This window comes from Crocodylus siamensis, chromosome 2 (assembly GCF_052110815.1).
Source record: "Crocodylus siamensis isolate JL-2025a chromosome 2, ASM5211081v1, whole genome shotgun sequence".
NCBI lineage: Eukaryota > Metazoa > Chordata > Crocodylia > Crocodylidae > Crocodylus > Crocodylus siamensis.
The window spans coordinates 7,562,457-7,581,664 of NC_143396.1; the positions used below are offsets into that span (position 1 = coordinate 7,562,457).

The following is a 19,208-nucleotide window of genomic DNA, read 5'->3' on the forward strand; positions in this document are numbered from 1 at the left end:
CCCCACGTGAGGAACCTGACTTCCCTGAAGCAGAAATGGGTTCCCCCTCTGACTTAGCCTGATCCAGGACCTGGAGAGCCCATGAGCTGCGGTGCTGGTGAGGAGCGGTGCCACGGGAAACCTTGCACAACTTCCCAGGTGGCTGTGCCCGTGGAGGGGATGAGTATGTTCAGCCTGGGACTTCTGCAGCAGGCAGCCTGGAAGTGCTAGGAGCCCCGTCCAACAAGCCTAGAGCTGAGGATGCCCTTGGGGCATCAAGGGCTTGGCTGTGGGGAGCATACATGGAGTCCACTGGGGGTACAGCCTGTACAAACCAAGTTGCTGTGGGATCCTATTGCTCCTTGTCTCACACCGAAAGCTTTGCTGACACATGCCCAAGACAGCAGCTTTACAGCCTCACCTGGACCTGCTGACATTGGCACGAGCTAATTTGCACAGGACCATGGATGCTGGGCACATGCTCTGGACCCCTCAGAGCCCTCTCTTCCACCTAGTCTCTGTCCTCGGGCTCAGACGTGGCCTCCGAGGGACTCGTCAATCCTGTGGGAAGTGGCTCATGGGGGCACTCTTCAGGCCTGAGCTGGTAATTAGACGATGCTTCCTCGAGTCGTAGGCTCATATGGTTGGAAGAGACCTCACAAGTCATCTGCACGAATGCAGGACATGCTATCCCAAAACTATTGCTTATCCAATGAAGCCACCTACCTTTCTGTACGTTGTCCACATCCCCCTTCAAAGCCCAGAGCCACACACACGACTCCAGATGAGGTCTGGCCAGCCCCGAGAGGGGTGGGATTGTCAATGCCTGTATCTTCCGCTTAACACTCCTGTCGACACAGGTCAAAATCCTGTTTGTGTCTCATGCGAGTGCATCCCACAGCTGACTCATGTGGAGTCCCCCAAACTCCTTTCAGCCATGCTACTGCCCGGCCAAGCATCTTCCACTCCCTACGCGTACATTTAGTTATCCTTCCCAACGTGCCGCAGCCTACGGTCGCCGGCACTGAACGTCCTCCTGCTCCCTAGACCAGCTCTGCAATCTATTAATATCTTTTCCCGGTCACCTTTCCCCACGTGAAACGTCCTGCCGTTCTGACGTGGATCCGTTTCTAATTACCTGGGCCTTACGGTTATTGAGCCAATTGCATACCCGCCTTATAGTGAGGTTCTCGCTAGTTTACTGTCGGTTCTCGAACAGAGTAGAAACTAAAACTTAACAACCTGGTGACTTCCAGGCATTAAAGCAACTAAAGTGGGCTTGGTGGGATACTACTAGGAATAAGAAATTTAGGAAAATACTGCTGGAAGGTAATATGTAATATGGATACCTTTAAGAAATGCTTGCCTGTTTATCTTCCTGGAGTGATCTGACCCCAGCTGACTTCCTGCCCCTGGGGCGGGGGGCTGGACCCGATGATCTCGTGAGGTCCCTTCCAGCCCCAATGTCTGTGAAAGCTATGTCATTTATTTTGACCACTGTATAGAAGGAGAATCAGAAATGACGGGACTTTTGCATTGGCCTAGGAGAGTCTAGGTGGCGGTGTGCCAATACCTTGTCCCGGGCATGCATGCCTTTCCACCTTATCTATCTGGTCACAAGCATATTAGGGCCATGCTTTGAGGACAATAAACCCGGACTTTGCCACTGAACTGAGCCTGTGGTCATTCTTTAAGGCATGATTGGTGTTGGGATCATCCTGGCTGCAACTTTTTGCCAGTACCGCAGCCTCCGAGACTTCAGCACTGGCAAGACGGTGGTAACCCCTGAGGAGGACCGCAGCAACAACACGGGACATCTACTCTTCCCTCTTTCGTACTGCTTTGTTACTGGAAACCAGTTTTAAACATCTTAAAAACCAGGTTTTCTGCCTCTGTTTTATGGGGAAGCATAAAAAGCAAGCTGAACCATCAGTGGTGCCCACAGTTTGCTACATGCTGAGGTTAGTAATGCCGGTCTGCCCCATGGATGGCCAGGATTTGTACGTGCCTGGCTTGCGGAGGGTCAGATACGTTTTCAGAGTGGGTTGAGCCTTAAGAGACACCATCACATGAAACATTTCCCCTCTCCATCAGGGTCCCCCCGAGCTGATATCGGCAGGGGCGCCCTGCAAAAGGCTGCCATGCGACTCGTGAAGGCGGTCGTTGTGGCTTGGTGGTTAAGACAATGGGCTTGAAACCCATCAGTCTCCTCGTACAAAGCCGAATGCACAGAGCACCTGAAAACTCCCCGTGTCACTTCCCAGGAAGCCAGACCACATGGTTGCACTGGCCCTTCCTCACTTCATCACCTGGGAATGGATCGCTAACCGCGTCAGTCTAGGGACCGGTTTGGTTTGTTGCTTGAGCACTTATTAGACCTGCTCATCTACAAAAAACCCGGCATCCTTAGCTCCCCTCAAAGTTACTTTTTTAGGTCTTTCCAACTGAAACCAAAGGGGTCACGGGAGTCGTTTCAGGTGGGACCCTCTACCTGAGCTGAGCGGCCAATCGAAACAAGTGGGATCACAGGATCAGGAAAATGCATGTGTGCTTTATTCATGTATATGTCTGAATATGATGCTTACAGAAGTTTAGTTTAAGTACAGGTTATATCCCAATAGTATAGGCAAACATCAGCCGTTCATTCCCCGGCCCTATGCACGCACACACGCGTGCCCCCTCTGCGTCACCCGGCCGTCGATGGTTTAATTGCGGCAGCGAGAGCTTCCTGCGGCAGCATCTCTCTCAATTGTTCGAGAGAGGATGCGACTGGTGTCCGCCATTTCCAGAGGTGCACACATTGCCAGAAGCTCTCGAATGGCACATCGGAAAATACAGTCCAGTGGCTGCGCAGCATCCTGCATTTTAAAAAGTACTTTCTTTGTGCTTGTGAAAGTCGAAGGGGGAAGGGAGCAACAAGTAAAAATCGTTTCCACCCTCTCTGGAGCCCTCGACCCGTGTATGGTGCTGGCAGCTGTTTTGAATTCGATGGTTTGTGGGGAGATGAACAATACAGCAGCGTGTTGGCGGGGCCGAGACTCTGCATGTCGGTGGGAAACGGCTGCGTGAATGTCACCCTGTTTGGCTGCCGCGCACCAGGGCTGGTTAAAAAATACAAGTCAACATTTGTCATTTTTCGCTGAGTTCAAAAATCTGGTGGAAGAAAGACGAAATTTCTTGGAAAGCGTCATCTTGCTTTTGTCTCTTGTGGCAGTTGCTTTGCGTGATAACGAATATCGTCTCTCACCCCACCCTGCTGGGACCTACCTGCCTGGGGCTCCCTGCTCCTTCTGTGTAACGAGCCCTTTGTCCAAGCCTGATCCATTTTGCACCAGTGCGAGAGCGGTGAACATCTGGCCCTGCTTCTCTCCTAAAGAGCTGCGGCTTGAGATAAGGGGCGCTTACATCCAGGGAGCAGAGCGGTGGACAAGAAAAGGGTACGAATCAGGATTTTCTGCCTAGTTTGGATGCATCTGTGGTTGAGTTGAAGCTGTGTGCTAACACGGCATCCAAAATGTTTCTTCAGCCTGGCTGCTGCTTCAAGTCTACGAGGGGTTTTTTGGACTTTTTAAATTTGGTAACATAAAATAATAACCTAGAGCCGTGGGGTAGTTGCAAGGATCCTCATGAAATTGCTTCTCATTCCATCCACTGCTACCTACAAAATACTCCAGCTTTCCCTAATTGCAGCCACGTCTCGAATGCTTCCGGTCCCCCGTCCAGCTCCTTCATTCCTGTTGTTGGGCAGCCCATACAATGCTGGAAGCCGTCGTTAGTGAGGGTTTGAGGAAGGGGAGAAAACCAGAGGGGCACTTTCTGCCTTGGCTGAAGTGTGTTGGAGAACTTCCCAGGAGGAGGCAGTTGGGCCAAAGAAGGGATATTTTGCTTAAACAAAAGTCAGGATCTTTCGGCTCGTGCCAATGCCTGCTGGGGCCAAGACGTGACTCATCCGACCTTGTGAGCTTGTTTGAAAAGACCTTGCTTTGAAGTAACAGCTGCCCAGTATCCATTTGCAATTTTCTGGAGTATGGGAAGGCTCTTTGTGCACCTCAGCCACTCAACAAGGTGTTAAGCAGAGGTCTACAGAGCAGCTGGATCTGGGTCCTCAACCGCAACTAGGCCAGTGGTCCCTCACCTTGGCTGAGTATCCCACCTGCAAAGAACCTAGTGAACAAAATTCTCTGAACCTGGGTTTTTATGGGATGCTGATGCTGGGGGACAGGGGCCGTCAATTTTCTGACGACCTTGGGTAGAAAAGTCCACTTGTTACAGCAATTAGTGAGGGACACGGCAAGGTAGCATCTGAGCCTCTCCAGCAATATGTACCTGGCAGTGGGGCAAATTGCCTATAAGAGGGCTGCCTTTTAATGAAAATTATAACCCAGTACACAACCCAGGGGCCTATCCAGGAGTCAGACAGAGCAGCAGGCTTTATGGGAGGAAATAGCCATTGCTCTTTCAAGGTGAGGAATGGCAGCGTCCTTTGTAGACAGCTCACAAGGCAGGGATTCATTTGGGAGAGGCGGGTCCCCATACTAGGATATCACATAGTCAAGCATGCAAACCCTCTATCCACCGCGTCCTGGGTGACTTGCTGCTTTCCCTGGCACAGGTATCGGCCATTGGGCTCAATGCACTTCGAGAGGGCTTGCAGAAACCAAGATGCTCTCAAACCTTCTCTCAAACCACTACATGCTGGTTACCCTCACTGCTGAGGAAATGCCCCCGGAAAACTCCCCGAGTGGGCTCTGCTGTTGGTAGACTGGCTGCTTCTGGGACCCACGCCATAATTTTATGGTGGTGTCCGAGTCTTCAGTAATCTCATGGACTTGGATTATCGGGTGCTACGTCCTGAGGAGTGCATGGGACCGGGGATCCCAGTAGGGCTTTGGCCAAGCAGGCTGGACGCCAAGACTGCGCTGTACAGCTGCCATGAGTCATGCCTCAGATGGATCAAGTGCTGGGGAATGCTTCTCTCTGATTGCAATTGTCCTTTAAAGCTGAACAACTGGACGCAACAATCTGTTTAGGTTGGAGGATGGGAGAAGAGGGCAACGTATTTATTAATGCAAATGTTTTGTCTGGTTTCAGATCAGGGAGTTCTGGATAAACTCGCCAGTGGGTATTAAACATATTTGCTAGGTAAAACCTCCGCATTAGGCTTTCCTAGGCCCCTGGATGCTGGCAGCTGGCAGGGGAGAGTGGCACAAGACAGCTCAATCCAGGCCCTGTACGAATGCTCTTCCCTTGCTCATCTCTGCTCGTAGCCGGCACCTAGAAGGTGCAATAAATTGAAGAAGTGGTGATAAATCCTGCTGTAGGCAAGTTCAGGAAAACTTCCTCTTGACCTCCAATATTTCAGAGATTGATTTAGGCTCTGAAGGGAATCAGCTAACTTCTACCTAATAGCATGATCTATATTTAGTTAATTAACTCTTTAAAGAGGGGACTTCGGGGGTCACCCCTGTCTACAATGTATTTAGTATGTGCATATTTTCATGTCAGCTGGGTTTTTGAGTAGCCCAATGTTTTTGAGGGGGGTTTTTTAGGTGGTTGCTGGTATCGGTTGAACCTTTCTAGCCCATCTCTTGTTTCTGTGACTAAGGAAATTCCAAGAGACCATCTCGTGTGCCTCCAGAAAAAACTTGCGCAGAGCCTGTGAGTAGGAGCCAAGGGGCTCAGATGCAGTAAGAGCTTGTAAAACACTAGCTGTGGAGGGGGAAAGCATTACAGTCTCACTGCATACTTGGATGTGGCCAAAAAAATTACCCCGACTACCAGCGAGGGATGTCAGGGGCCGAGAATGGGGTGCTAATATGAAGAGCCGAAGCCAGCGGGAAATGGAAAGCAACACGCGTGCTTCTTCCTGAAGGCCGTTAATACGTGAACGTGGTTGCTGAGGAGAACGGGCTCGCTGCAGCCTGGAGTGACATGCCGACGACATGATACGGTTTCACACATTTAGAAAAAAAGCCACAGGCAGTTTCTGTGGGTAGCACAGCTCTCGTTCTCCCCCTCCGAAGCGTCCAGCTGCGTCCTTGACGGGCAAAGCCGACCTCTTTGTAGATAACACAAGGTGATTTCCTCCGGTTGAACCAGCTGTGGATCTGTTGCAGCTCAGGTCACTCTGTAGAAAGGTTTTAAAGAATTGTGACCGAGTGAGAGACGTCCCCCATCCACCCCTGGCAACCCGTCTGGCCAGCCAAAACGTCCATACAATGTTCTGGACAGGTCATCCATCGGGCGTCTGCTGCCCAGTTTGGATGCGCCCATTTCCTCTGGATTCCTCGTTCCTCTTGCTGGGATCTTCCAAGTGACTTGTCTGTGGCTCTGAACCCACGTGAACGTGCTACAGAGAGCTGGGGAGACAGGAGCTGAACCAAGAAGTGGAAAGGAGAGGCAGGAGCTGGTGAGACGACTTCAGTCCTTATAAAATAAAAGAGACTGGAGGGGCGAGGGGGGGATTTCTGCCTGCCCCCGTGCCCTCCCCCAAGAGTCATTTTGCTTAAAGAATCAGACAGGAACAGTCACCGCCGGGCGTATGTTCGCTCCGTTTCACATGAAAAGCAGGAGTGGTGTGGTGATCCCCAGGGAAACCCACATCCGCCAAGCCCCCGTGGCACAGTTGGGGTCTGCTGAGCTGGAGGTCGCGGATGTTCGCCGGGTGGTTTCCCGCTGGAGCTTCTCGTTACCAGACACCTGCAAAGAGAAAAGAAGGGATGATGATGGTGAACCTGCCTTCACATTCCCTCCTCCTGGGAAGGGAAAGAGGAGTGGGGTGCCTCGTTTGGCTGGGCCTTTAGGCACGTTGCGTTCAACTGCATCTTGAGGCAAAGGGAGGTGCAAAACCTCCTTGCTCTCCGAGCAATGGTGCCCAGGGAGGTTGCAGAATCTCCTTCCTTGGAGGTTTGCAGGCAGAGGCTGGATTAACACATCTGGGATGGTTGGGGGCATGGCAAAGCCATCTGTGCAGGGGGTTGGTGTAGATCAGGGGTGGCCAACCCACAGCAGGCAAGCCAGACATGGTACAGTGCAGCATAAGGCAGAACGGAGAGGGGACAGGCAGGACAGTAGTAGACAGGGCAGGGAGCAGAAAGCAGAGTGACCAGTTGGGCAGGGCAAAGGGACCGGAGTGGCATTCGGGGAGGCTGCAGGGCTAAATTGTGGCTGCCCTGCCAAAAAGGTTGGCCCTTACCAGACTAAATGACCCTGGGAGTCCCTCCCGACCCTGGGACTCTGATGCCGAATGGACTCTACAGCCTTCAAGAAATCGCTGGTCCTGATTCTGATCTCAATCCAGCTCAGCTGAAGGCAGCAGTAGCTTTTGATCCCTACCAAGGTGCAAAGGGAATTGGCTCCCTTAGTGTGGTCCTGTGACCCAGGGGATGAGGTGCCGGAGGGAAGCCTGGCTTCTATTTCCAGCCTTGCCACTGATCTTGGCCGATCACTTCCCCACCTTGATAGTACCCCGGCCCCCCTGCTTTATTTGTGGCAGGTTAGCGTCTTCCTCGTATCTTTGGGTCACGTGCCTTGCAGCTGCTTTAGGAACAGTTCGGACAAAGACATGTATGGGACGGATGGGGCAGAGGCGTCTTGCTTTGAGCAGGGGTCTGGGCCTCGTGGTTTCCTGAGGTCCCTTCCAGCCCTACTCTTCTATGACGCTACGTGCACTTCAGTTTCTGCACCTGCAGAGTCGGGACAGCAATGCCGAGCTTTCTGAGGTGCTCTGAGATCTCTGGCTCGAGGAACAAGGCATCTGTGTTGCTTTTTAAGCAAGAATCACATCCCGGGACTACCACAAGCAGGCAAATCTACTGAGGTGAACAGCCTCCAGCAATGATCAGAGGGCAGATACCATAATTGTCTCCCCTGTACCTCAAATCTTAGGATGCTACAAAGCTAAATAGCTTGCCCGACACTCCGGTCCCTGCCCTAGCTTGACTATGTAGTCCAGGAGTGGGGTTGCACTGCAGTACAGAAACGGATGGTATGTCTACACTGCTCCGGTTGGGTGCTCAGTCATGGTGGGTAACAGGATTAAGCTCTGCCCAGTGCTCAGCTTGCCCTTGCTGCCTGTTCACCCAGGCTCCCAGGCCGGTTTGGCAGCCTGCACTGAACCCTGTGCTGCCCAGCCCACACTGTTATTGGCACCTGAGCTCGCTCAGGTATGTCTACACAGCCTGTAATCCCCCTGCTGAACTGGACTGCAATGCATCTGGGTCTAGCTCCTGGTTCTGCCACGGATTCTCTATGCAACTTTGGGCAAGTCCCCTGGGGCCAGACTTGTAGAGGGATTTAGGTACCGAATTCCCCCTGGTGTCACTCAGAGTGAGGTACCTAAATCTTTATACAATCTGGCTCTTGTTCTTTCAGCGCACAAGGGTGAAATGAAAACCAAGCTACCATCGGGGGAGCATTGAGAGGATAAACTCATGACTGCTTGGATGGGCTCCAGCAACAGGAGGAAGGGAGAGAGTTGGATCTGTGCTTTGGGACCTGTTTTGGAGGCTTGCTGCCTGGTGAACCTCACGGCCTTTCTTTAGAAGCTCTTCATGGTTTGGAGCCCCTCCAGAGCTATCCGTCCAGCTCCAGCCCACACCACTGGGCTGGAAACCTCCTGGGCATTGCTTGTTGTAGTAAGCCAGTGATAACTGGAGGACAACACTCCTGGAGTATCTCCAAGCCCCTGAGGGAAGCTGGGAGTGCAGGGGGCCCAGCTGCCTTAATGAAAGATTGCAGTTCCAGCTGGGTGGAGGAAGCTTTGGGCTTGCGTTTATTTTGTTCACCCCAATAGCTTTGATCCAAGTGCTATCTTCCAGCTTACGCACTACATGCTTAACCCCAGGCACAGGCGAGTTTGCTCTTCCCTGGGAACATGAGCCAGGGCTGCAGACTCGATGCCTCCCACAACTAGCAGAGGATGCGATCGGTTGTCATTTGAAGGTGAACGCCTTTTTCGGGAGGGCGAGGCCCGCAATGTAGCTTGGAGGCCAAAAGCCACCCCTGGAGGTCTTCAGACTGGGTCCCTTTGGCTAAAGGCAGCTGTTGGCGAATGCAAGAAACAAGCTATTTCTAGATGTCTCTAGACCTCGACCAGGGTGCAACATTGCCAAGCAGCATTAGGTGCGCCAGACCACTGCCATGCGCAGGACTGCTCGGTTTGCTTGTCCTCGTGCACTGCAGTGGTCTGGTGGACCAGGCTGGACGGCAATGCAATTTAAGACGTGTTGTTGGCACTCTGGGGTTGTGCCAAAGGCTTCCCCTCTCCACCAAGCTCGGTGTTTCTCAAGCTTTTTGAATGCAAAGGCTGTGCTGGGAAAACGCCAGCTCATAGTTCTCGCCCATATTTTAACTACAGAAAAATACCAGAGTGATTCTCCTGCAACAAAGACCTCAGCAGCCCACGATGTTCTTAATGTTCGTACTAGCTTCAATCTCTGGGTTTATCTTTGAATCATGTTTGTGCACCTGGCAGCTCTTCACGTTGCGTGGAAGTGTTGCACCCTGGTTGAGGAGCACTGAGCAAGCTGGAAATGGGCATCGGGACATTCACGCTGAGCAGTGAATGGGTGGTGGATGCGATCTGGCCTGCATCATAGGTTTGTAGACAATGAGGGTTTGAGGAGACCTCATGAGGTGTAGTCCAACCCCCTGCTCCAAGCAAGACCAACATCGCTCCCTTGCATGTCGTTAGAGGGTGCAGGGTGGGGGGCTTTGATTTGACTTTGGCTCCCCGGTGCAACTCCCAGGGTCCTGGCCAGCTGTGGGAGGTGTTCGCTGCTCACCCTTGTTTGTGGGTAGAAAGGGCCGGATCAACGCCGAGCCACAGAAGTGTTTGGAGGCAGAGGAGATGCCCTCTTACTACCTTGCAAAGCAGCACAGGTTGGAAAGCAACTTTGAAAGCTCTGCACGATGGCTTCCCTGGGTCCGAAATACAGCCAAGCAATACCAGCTGGCCCAGTCCGAACCCCAGACAACAGCACTGGACCCAGTTAACTTGGAGCATCTGCTACCCAGAGTCCAGAAAAAATATCAGTGCCCTTTTGTAATTGTATAATTATGCAATGTTTTTATGACTGTAAAATATGATAAATCAGGGTTATTGTTATTCAGCTAATGATAAATGAATGTCATCCATATTATATGGCAGTAAGAAGCTAGGTTATGGCTCTTTATTCAAAAACAATTTCATAGTAGGTCGTTGTTATGGCACCTCATGCCTTTCTACTGAGGGTGGGTAATAATAAAATAAATGATATTGATATATCCTTTATATAAATGATATTGATATATATATCAAATATGTAATGATATGTATGTGAGACTGGACCTGGTGTCTATGAAATCTATAATGTCTATGTAACTATGTTATAATAATTTGCTTGTGTCTAGCACCTTTCAGTTGAGGACATCAGATGCTTAGTGAATATGAACTCAGCCTCACAACCGTGTGTCAGTTCTGTTTTATACATGGGCAAACTGAGGCAGAGGGCAATTAAATGATTTCATAGAAATCAGAGAGCAGTTGGGTTGGAACGGAGGTGACCTAGTCCAACCCCTGCCCTAGGCAGGATCAGCCCCGTCCAAACCATCCCAGACAAATGCTTGGCCTAATCTCGTGGCAAAACTACCATCAACCCTGATGCAAAACAAGACGTAACACCCGACCCTGCCACAGGTAAGGCAGGGCATCCAGGATGGCCAACGTCCTGCTGCTGCAAAGGTTGTTAAGGTACACTTGAGTGATCTCAGGTAGAGGACCATATCCCTGCCCAAGAGCCAGCCATGAATAGGACACAGGAGTCCTGACTCCCCTCTGTTGGGAGTGCTCCTATTGCATCTCCTTACTGTAGGGCTGCAGGTGCTCTGGGCACCGCATGTAATGGCTGGGGACAGATTCCCCGTCAAGAGAAACAAGAGGATAATGCAATGAGGGGCAGTCAGGAGCTAGGGCAGCGTGACCTCAGGGTTACCGCTGGGTTTGTTGAAAGAGCTCATAAAGGTGCAGGTGTGAAAAGGGACCAGGGAACGGAGGGTGGGGTCAGCAGATGGGTTGTAGGGGGCAGGGACATGGGGCTAAGCAGAGGAGATGGGGCAGGGGCATGAGCCAGGGTGCAGTCCCATCCTTCCCCGTGTCGGCGAGCCCCTCGGCCGCATCCTTACCTTGGTAGGCTGCAGCTGCTCGAAGATGTTCTCCCGGAGGGTGGCCCCGGCCCTGTTGGCGTTCCTTTCCTGCTTGTACATCTGCGTTGTCGGGTGCACGGACGGGGCCAGGCCCGCGCTCAGGTACGTCCCGTTGCCAAAGGCCAGGATGGCATTTTCTTAGCAAGAGAGATGGAAGAAGCACGATCAGGGCCATGTCCCCAAGGGGAGTGTTACTGTCACCCCTGCTGTGGCTCCCCCCAAGCAGTAGTGTCCCGGTGCCTTGGGCCTGGTTTCCTTTTAACCCAAAGCTCTGCTCAAGTTGTACCGGAGTTGGGTCTGACAAGCCAGGTAGGGCGGTCTGATATCTATGCCCAGATCAGGCAGGGTCCCTCCCTGCCACTAATGTCCCAACCATCAGGGTAGGGTCAGATCCCAGGGGTGGCTGAGTCCTGGCCGTACAGCCAGGAAGCCTATGCTTCATGGGCCGGCCATTTCTCTGCCCTGTGCCTCACCTGCAAATCTGGGTTTCTCGGGTGGGGGATCGCAAGGCCAGGTGAGGTCCAGGCCGTAAAGGCTGAGCCCTTTTTGCCCCACAATGGCCTGGTCCTGCATCAGCAGCAGAGCAAGGAAATCTGGGAGCTACTCCCACTGCCCCATGGTCTTTGAGAGCCAAGTCTGTGGGTCCCTTGACTCCTAGAGTCATGGGGGCAGTCTGGATTCCCCTCAGCCCTTTCCCCCTGAAGCAACATGCATCCATCCAGCTCTACGCAAGTGTGCAAAATGCACCCATGCATGCAAAAAATGCACCAGTGCAGTTCAGCTCTCTGTACGCATGCAAAACGCACCTGCTCAGCTCTACACAAGTGTGCAAAAATGCACATGTGCATGCAAAATGCACTCATGCATGCAAAATGCACCCCCTCAGTCTACGTGAGTGTGCAAAATGCACCCACTCAGCTCTACGTGAGCGTGCGAAATGCACCCATGCATGCAAAATGCACTTGTTTAGCTCTGAGTGTGCAAAATGCACCTGCCCAGCTCCACATGGTTGTGTAAAATGCACTCGTGCATGCAAAATGCACCCACTCAGCTCTACGTGAGCGTGCAAAATGCACCCATGCATGCAAAAAATGCACGAGTGCAGTCAGCTCTCTGTACGCATGCAAAATGCACCTGCCCAGCTCTACATGGTTGTGTCAAATGCACTCATGCATGCAAAATGCACCCACTCAGCTCTATGCGAGTGTGCAAAATGCACTCGTGCATGCAAAATGCACTTGTTCAGCTCTGAGTGTACAAAATGCACCTGCCCAGCTCTACATGGTTGTGTCAAATGCACTCGTGCATGCAAAATGCACCCACTCAGCTGTAGGTGAGTGTGCAAAATGCACCCATGCATGCCAAATGCACCCGCGTAGCTCTACATGAGCGATGCTACAGGGGCAGGTCTCTGGCTACCCGAGTCCAGCATGCTGGTGTTGTAGATGGCACCCAAGGGAGTGGTGGGGCTGATATCTTCACCCCCAAGCTGCGTTGGCTGCTAGGAGTCTCAAACCCAGACACCTTAGCCACAGTGGCAATCTGACCTCCCCAGGGAGAGAAGCACAGCCCTGCAAGCTCTCCGCCTGGAGCCCTGGGGAAGGGTGGAAGGCCCCACCGAGCACTGCAGCAAGCACCCTTCAGGGTGCTGCATCCTCAGTCCCCAGGGCATGACGGGTGCTGCTGAGGCTTCGCCCAAAGGAAGGTCCTGCAGGGGCACTCTCGGCCTGGCAGCCCCGTCTCGATTCCAGCTTGGCTGTGTTTTCCCGGCATTTCCCAGCCAAAGCCACCAGGCAGGCATCACGAGGGGCTTGTTGCTTGCAGAGCAAGGGCTGAACCCAGGCTCCTTGTGGTGTCATGGCCTGGCAGCGGCAGGATGCATGGGGCACCTGCCCTGGGTGTGCCAAAATCGCATCCCCACCGTAGGAGCCTTAGCTAAGGCAGGCGCAGCCCCGTGGTGCAGGTTACCCAGGGACTGTGCCTGGTGCCTGGTTCCCACTCCTGGGCAGGGGTGGTGAAGACCTGGGCGAGAGGTGACTCCCGGCTCAGACCATACGGGACGCAGGGCTGCTCGGCTTCCGCGGCTTGGCAGTGCCTGTTGTAGGCCCCGGGGAGTGCAGAAGTTTCCTGGTGCAGAAATGTCCCCTTGTCAGGATCTCCCAGGGGTGACAGGGCCAGGGTCTCCCCCCGCCCTCGCTGGCAGTCGCTGGATGGGTCGCATGGCAGCTCATGGCATTGATGAAATCAGATATCTGTGGCTCCTGTCACCTCCTCTGGGGTCAGAGCCTGTTTGCAGAGCTCATGCTACCTAGTCCTACATGTCACCTTCTTCTTGCTCCTTTTATGTGGTCATACAGCAGGCAGAGCTCGGGCCAAGGCCTCATTGTTCAAGGGGACAAGCCCACTGTGCTTCCCTTGGCATTAATAGGGCTAACTTGCAAGTCACCTCGCCCAAGCCAGGGGCATGGGGCTGGGAGTTAGCAGAGCCAGGGGTCCAATCCCTGCACTGACACTGCCCTGCTCGATGGCCTCGGGTGAGTCACTTCGTCTCCATCCCCTGCTTCCCTTTCCACCCTTGGGCCCGTCTGTTCAGCCTGTGAGATCTTCAAGGCAGGGCTTTTCTCTTGTTATGGGCCAGAGCAGCAGGTCCCCGATCCTTGCCCCGGGTGCTCTTGCAATACTAAGCAGGGTCAAATGCTCGCCTGCCCAGCCTGGGTGTCTCACGGCTGCCCCCTTTCTACCCTGGGGCAGCTGTAATTTGGCTGGGAGGGATAATGGGATAGCCTGGCTGGTATCACGTGCAACATCCCTGGCTCTGGAAGGGGCGAGATGGACAGGCAAGGCTAGTCCCGCCTGGCAGGGGCAAGCGGTGGCTCCGCTGGGTCCTTCGCAGACACATTCCCCAGTACCGGGGCGAGGGGTCCTGGAGCCCCCCCAGCCGTATGGAGGAGCTGCTTTCGCAGCGGGGACTTACGGAGGCAGAGGTTGTCAGTGAAGAGGTGCAGGAAACTCTTGCACTCTTCCTGCTGGTTCCCGCTGGCGTTGCAGGTGCACCAGGGCGCGATGCTGGAGGTCGAGTTGTCGATGTAGTTGGGCGTGATGGGGCTGCCTGCCGGGGAGGAGGGAGTGGGGTCACTGCTCTCAGCCCCCAGCCCATCTCCTCGGGACCTAGCGGGGCCCCCTCGCCTGGAACGGACCAGGAGAGCCAATGCAACGTGGCTGCAATTAGCTCATTCACGGCTTGGTCGTTCACCCACCAGGAAGTGCCTTCGTGGTGGTCCTGTCTCTCCATACCAGCAACATGCCGCTCAGTGGATGCACCCAGCTCACCCCACTGGCAAAGGGGCTGAAGCCATGCATTGGACCACCAACCCGACCCTGGCACTTTGCCCCAGCTCATCAGGGGGAACTGAGCCCCCTGGCTGGATGTCCCAAGAGGGTATGAAGTCTGAATGTGGACATGCTAGAGAGCCCTCCGGGCGGTGTTCAGACAAGGGAGATCCTACCTCCAGATGTGAGAGGTATCGCAGGCTCCAAAAGGGCCAGGGTGGGGAGGAGAGGCTTAGGACTGAAAGGGTTTGGTACCTCATGGTCTAAACATCCCTGATCAGCCTTTCCTTCCCATCCTATTGGGTTCAGCCAGCCCCAGCAGCTTCTTCTTTGGGGATCTGGCCTAGTGTCCTCTGAAGTCAATGGTTCATCCCCTATGCAGGGGACCATTTGCCATGGTCATCTGGGACTGCCCCCAGGACTGGGGGTTGAGAGGCAGGGAATATTGTGACAGGTGAGACGAGGAGAAGCCTGCCCCCCCCCCCCGCATCTCGTTATCTTCATGTATTCAGTGCTGAGACTTGCAATCCCTTGGCACAGTGCAGATCATAGGTGCAGGGAATACAGACTGGACCCTCCACCTCTCGCTGCCTTTCCACTGAGGTGAACCCGGCAGAGCCAGCATGGCAGAGCAAGCTGGATTCTTGTCTTGTGCATCTTCACGACCAGGCACCGCACTGCCCAGGACAGGGCAAGAGGCAGCAGGGAGGTGGCCTTGCCCATGAGCTCCCCGGGGGCTGGCAGGGCCGAAGGGCGCAACCTCTTACCTATGATTCCCGTGTACGCCAGCAGACACGCAGCATAGTTCTCCCTCCGGCAGCCAGTGGCAGACTGCGGGGAAGGCTGGCAATTAAACTGGAACTCTGCATATCGGGACCTGCATGAGACAAGACAGCAAAAAAAGCGTCGCAGCTACTTCGCTGGCTGCATTCACGGCATTTGGATAGCAGCAGACCCGCTCATGAGCTTATTTATTCACTGATGTATGCCTTCTTCCCTCGAATAGCTCCTGACCTAGGCACACACTTGCCCTCAGCAGATCAAGGCAGGTTTTTAGTTTGATTATTCTCCGAGTCATTCAGCGGTGCTGTTATGTGCAAATGTACAACCGTAGCAGGCAATCTTTGAGGAATTACTGCATTCTTCTTAATCTTGTGAAGCTCATTCTTTAGCAAGGGGGCTGTTGCAAATAGCAAGGAAATTTGTTCTTTGCTGAACCGAGTCCTTTTCTGGGGGCAGAATTGCCCCCCAGTGGATGAAGCAATCAGGGCTTATGGTAGAGGTGATAGATTTTTGCAAAAAAAGCCTTTAATTTTTGCAAAAATCTAGTGGATCTAATAAAAGATATTGCCTCTACCACGAGTCCTGATTGCTTTTGCCACTGGACTAATGCAGCTACAACCTGGATACCTCCCAGTGGATGAGGCATTGGTTTTTAAAGCACAGATTGCAGCATGATGAGATTGTTTGAGTGCTGTTTGCATGCACCTCTGTTCGAGGACTGGTGCCGCTGGTACACGTAAATCTATTACACTGAGAAAATACCTTAAACTTCATGTAGTCAATTATTCCTCTAATGGGCCTCCAATCAGCAAGGCCCCCAAATCTGCAATTTGCTTGGAAGAAGGCCAGCAGTGTTAATGGAAAAGCAACAATCTGTGATGTTTCTCTCACCCACACAGCGCAGCCATATGCTGTCAGTCTAGATAACACCTGTTTTAGATTAAAGGGAACAACAAAAGCAAGGGAGAACAAATGCAACGTTCTTATTTCACGGAGCGTGGATGTCTCTCCTGCAACATGTGGTACCCATCACAGACAACTGAGGCCCTGGTCCATAACTGGGGCTCGTGGTTGCTATGGTGATAATGATGATGATAATGCAGAAAGGCTTCCAGAGTAATATGTGCAGACTAAGAGCTATGTGTGTCACAGAAGGAAAACACAAAATCAACAGGGTCCCCATATGAACTCCAAAGTCCATGCTCATCTCCATGCTGATGACAGATTTATAACCATCTATGACTATTATTATTTGCTTGTTTTATGGTGACATCTGAGTGCTAAAAGCAAGGCTCGGAGGCCTCTTTGCCTGTAAAAACGATCTCTGCTGCAGGCCATTTGCAAGCCAGGGTCTTTACGCTTGGTTGATGGGATGCATGTGTCGTGGTACCAGCAAGCTTGCTTTCAACAGGATCTGTACAGAGAAGAGGATTCTGTCCTACCCTGGAAGGAATCAGGGGAGGGGGTCTAGGGGTCTAAGTCCATGCTTTCCTAACATGCCCTATTCAAGAGCCATGAAGCTGCTTGGATGTCTCCATTCCTTACATGTCTCTATTTTGGCTTTCTGAAAATGCTCAGAAGAAGGCTATGGAGGCATCTACTTTCACTTACGCTGCTATGATCCTAATATGTCTCAGGAAGTGTCTAAATTCTGTTCACAGCCACAGGCTTTAATCACAGAAAAAGCATGTGTAGCAACTGTTTGATGCTGAGACGAGGATGATAGGGGCCCTTCTACCGCTTAGCCCAGAGGTATTTAACTTACTGCCCATGGGACCATCTTATCTGGCCCATGGAGCTCCTCATGGGTCTGGAAATCTAGCCACGTGGCCATTTCTGGCATGCAAGGTTGGGCCATCACTCTGGACTGTACCCACGAAGTGGCCGGAAACACTATTCTAACCGAATAGCTACGGCCATTTGGGGAATGGGAGACTCAGGTTCTTGGCATTGGTCATGCAGTGTGGGTTTGAACCCATATCTACATCCTGGCAAAGTGTCCTGTCCACCAGGCCATGTGGTAGGTAGGGCTAAGAGGGCTTCTGCACCCCTGACCTCGAAGCTGGCTCAATGAGCAACCAAAAGTGGATGTCTTATGGGGCAGGGGGACTGGACGTGACAATCTCGCGAGGTCCCTTCCAGCCCTAATAGCTATGAAGTCTATGAAATCTCCTTGCTGCTTTGGATAGCATTGTGATCACTGGGTTCAATAAATACAGGCCTATATAAATGAGAAGACCTAAGAGCAGTGAACTTTATTGTGGAGCAGTAGGCAACCTTTGCAATCCCTTAGTTTGTCTCTGACAGCTGCTACCTGAGGGACCATCTCCCGACTCCCAACACTTTAAAATTAGGAAGCATCTCTAAATGATGACTTTTATGACTACAGACGGGACACTTTTATCCTCAGAGATAGCCCCACCCCCCTGTCCTCTCGAACACCTTCAGCACGGAGGCTGCCTCCCATTAGAGATCGTCCCACGTTGCAACTCGCCTTCCTGTTTCAGATCGGGAGTGCTCAGACTGCCTTAGAGCACCTATTGGGAAGACCCCACAATACAGCCATGTTCTTCATCATGCTCCTTGCTGGAGCCCTGTTGCTTGCAGGGTGGTTCCGCACAATCGGTAATGTATCTGTCCTCCCAACACCATGCAAAGGCGGAGCAGGACCAGTATCCTCGTTTGACAGGCAACTACCCTTCAGCTCCCTGCATTTAGTTACACTTTAGGGAAAAACAGATGTCAGCTTCCTGCGCCCGAACTTGAACCAAGAAATCCTACAGGCGTATAAGCCCATTGTCCTGCTTCAAGTACCTGTGAAATATCCAATATAACACTTTTTTCCAGAGCAACAGCAGCTACTTTTAGTTAATTGCCATTAATTTCAGGGACTAGATACGTGTATAAATTGCTATGCCCCTTCCAGGGCTTGACTTGGACCCTAAATCATAGAAAATAAGGGTTGGAAGGGACCACAGCAGGCCGCATCAAGTCCAGGTCCCTGCTCAGAGCAGGACCAGCCCCAACTACATCATCTCAGCCAAGGCTTTGTCTAGCCAGGTCTTCAAAACCTCCAAGGATGGAGACTGCACCACCTTTCTAAATAACCTGTTCCGGTGCTTTACTACCTTCCTTGTGAGAAGCCTACTCCAGTGCTTCACCACCCTCTTAGTGAGAAAGTTTTCCCTAATATCCAACCTCAGCTTCCCCTGCTGCAGCTTGAGCCCATTGCTCCTTGTCCTGTCATGTGCCCCCACTGAGAACAGCCCAGCTCCAACCTCTTTGCAACCCCCTGCAGGGAGTTGAAGGCTGCTACTCAATCCCTGCTCAATCTTTTCTTCTGCAGACTAAATCAGCCCAGTTTGCTCTGCCTGGCCTCACAAATCAGGTGCCTCAGCCCCCAAATATTTTCATTGCCCTCCATGGGGCTCTCTCCAATTTGTTCGACATCCTTTCTGCGGAGGGGAGCCCAAAACTAGACATGGTTTGGGGCCTTAATACACAGTGAGATGGTATGATCCAATTTACAAGTTGCTTCCTGCGGCATCCAGTGCTGGGCTGAGCCACTGAGTCTGAGCCAGACAACACATGAGAGCTGTAGTCCCTGCAGCAGCTGAGCGGCAGGCCTGGCCTGGCCTAAGTGGTTATTGCAGGGGGTGTAGGGACAATTCCCTGCTCTGCCACTGACTTGATATGACCTTGAGCAAATCACTCACACGTGGATCCTCAAAGGCCATTAGAAGGGGTAAAAACAGATGTTACATTTGAATTGGTTCTGATTGGTAGCAGCACAGCCAGCAGATCTAGTGATTCTTCCCCTCTATTGGGTACTTGGGAGGCCACATCTGGAGTACTGTCATGAGTGAGCTGAATGAGGACCTTTTTTCAAGAATTTTTGTTTTTTGCAAAAATCTAATTAAATAAAAATTCTT

At 52.3% G+C, this 19,208-nt stretch overlaps 1 protein-coding gene across 1 annotated transcript in view; it reads right to left on the reverse strand.

Moving 5' to 3' along the window:
- Nucleotides 1-2,516: 2,516 nt before the first annotated feature.
- GFRA4 (GDNF family receptor alpha 4) overlaps nt 2,517-19,208 on the reverse strand; it is a 129,582-nt gene continuing 112,890 nt past the window's right edge. Inside the window, exons 5-8 of the mRNA XM_090035107.1 lie at nt 15,261-15,370; nt 14,138-14,272; nt 11,143-11,300; nt 2,517-6,678 (exon numbers count right to left, since the gene is read on the reverse strand). Coding sequence (XP_089891233.1) covers nt 6,535-6,678; nt 11,143-11,300; nt 14,138-14,272; nt 15,261-15,370 — 547 coding nt within the window. The 3' untranslated portion in view covers nt 2,517-6,534. The remainder of the gene's footprint in view (nt 6,679-11,142; nt 11,301-14,137; nt 14,273-15,260; nt 15,371-19,208) is intronic.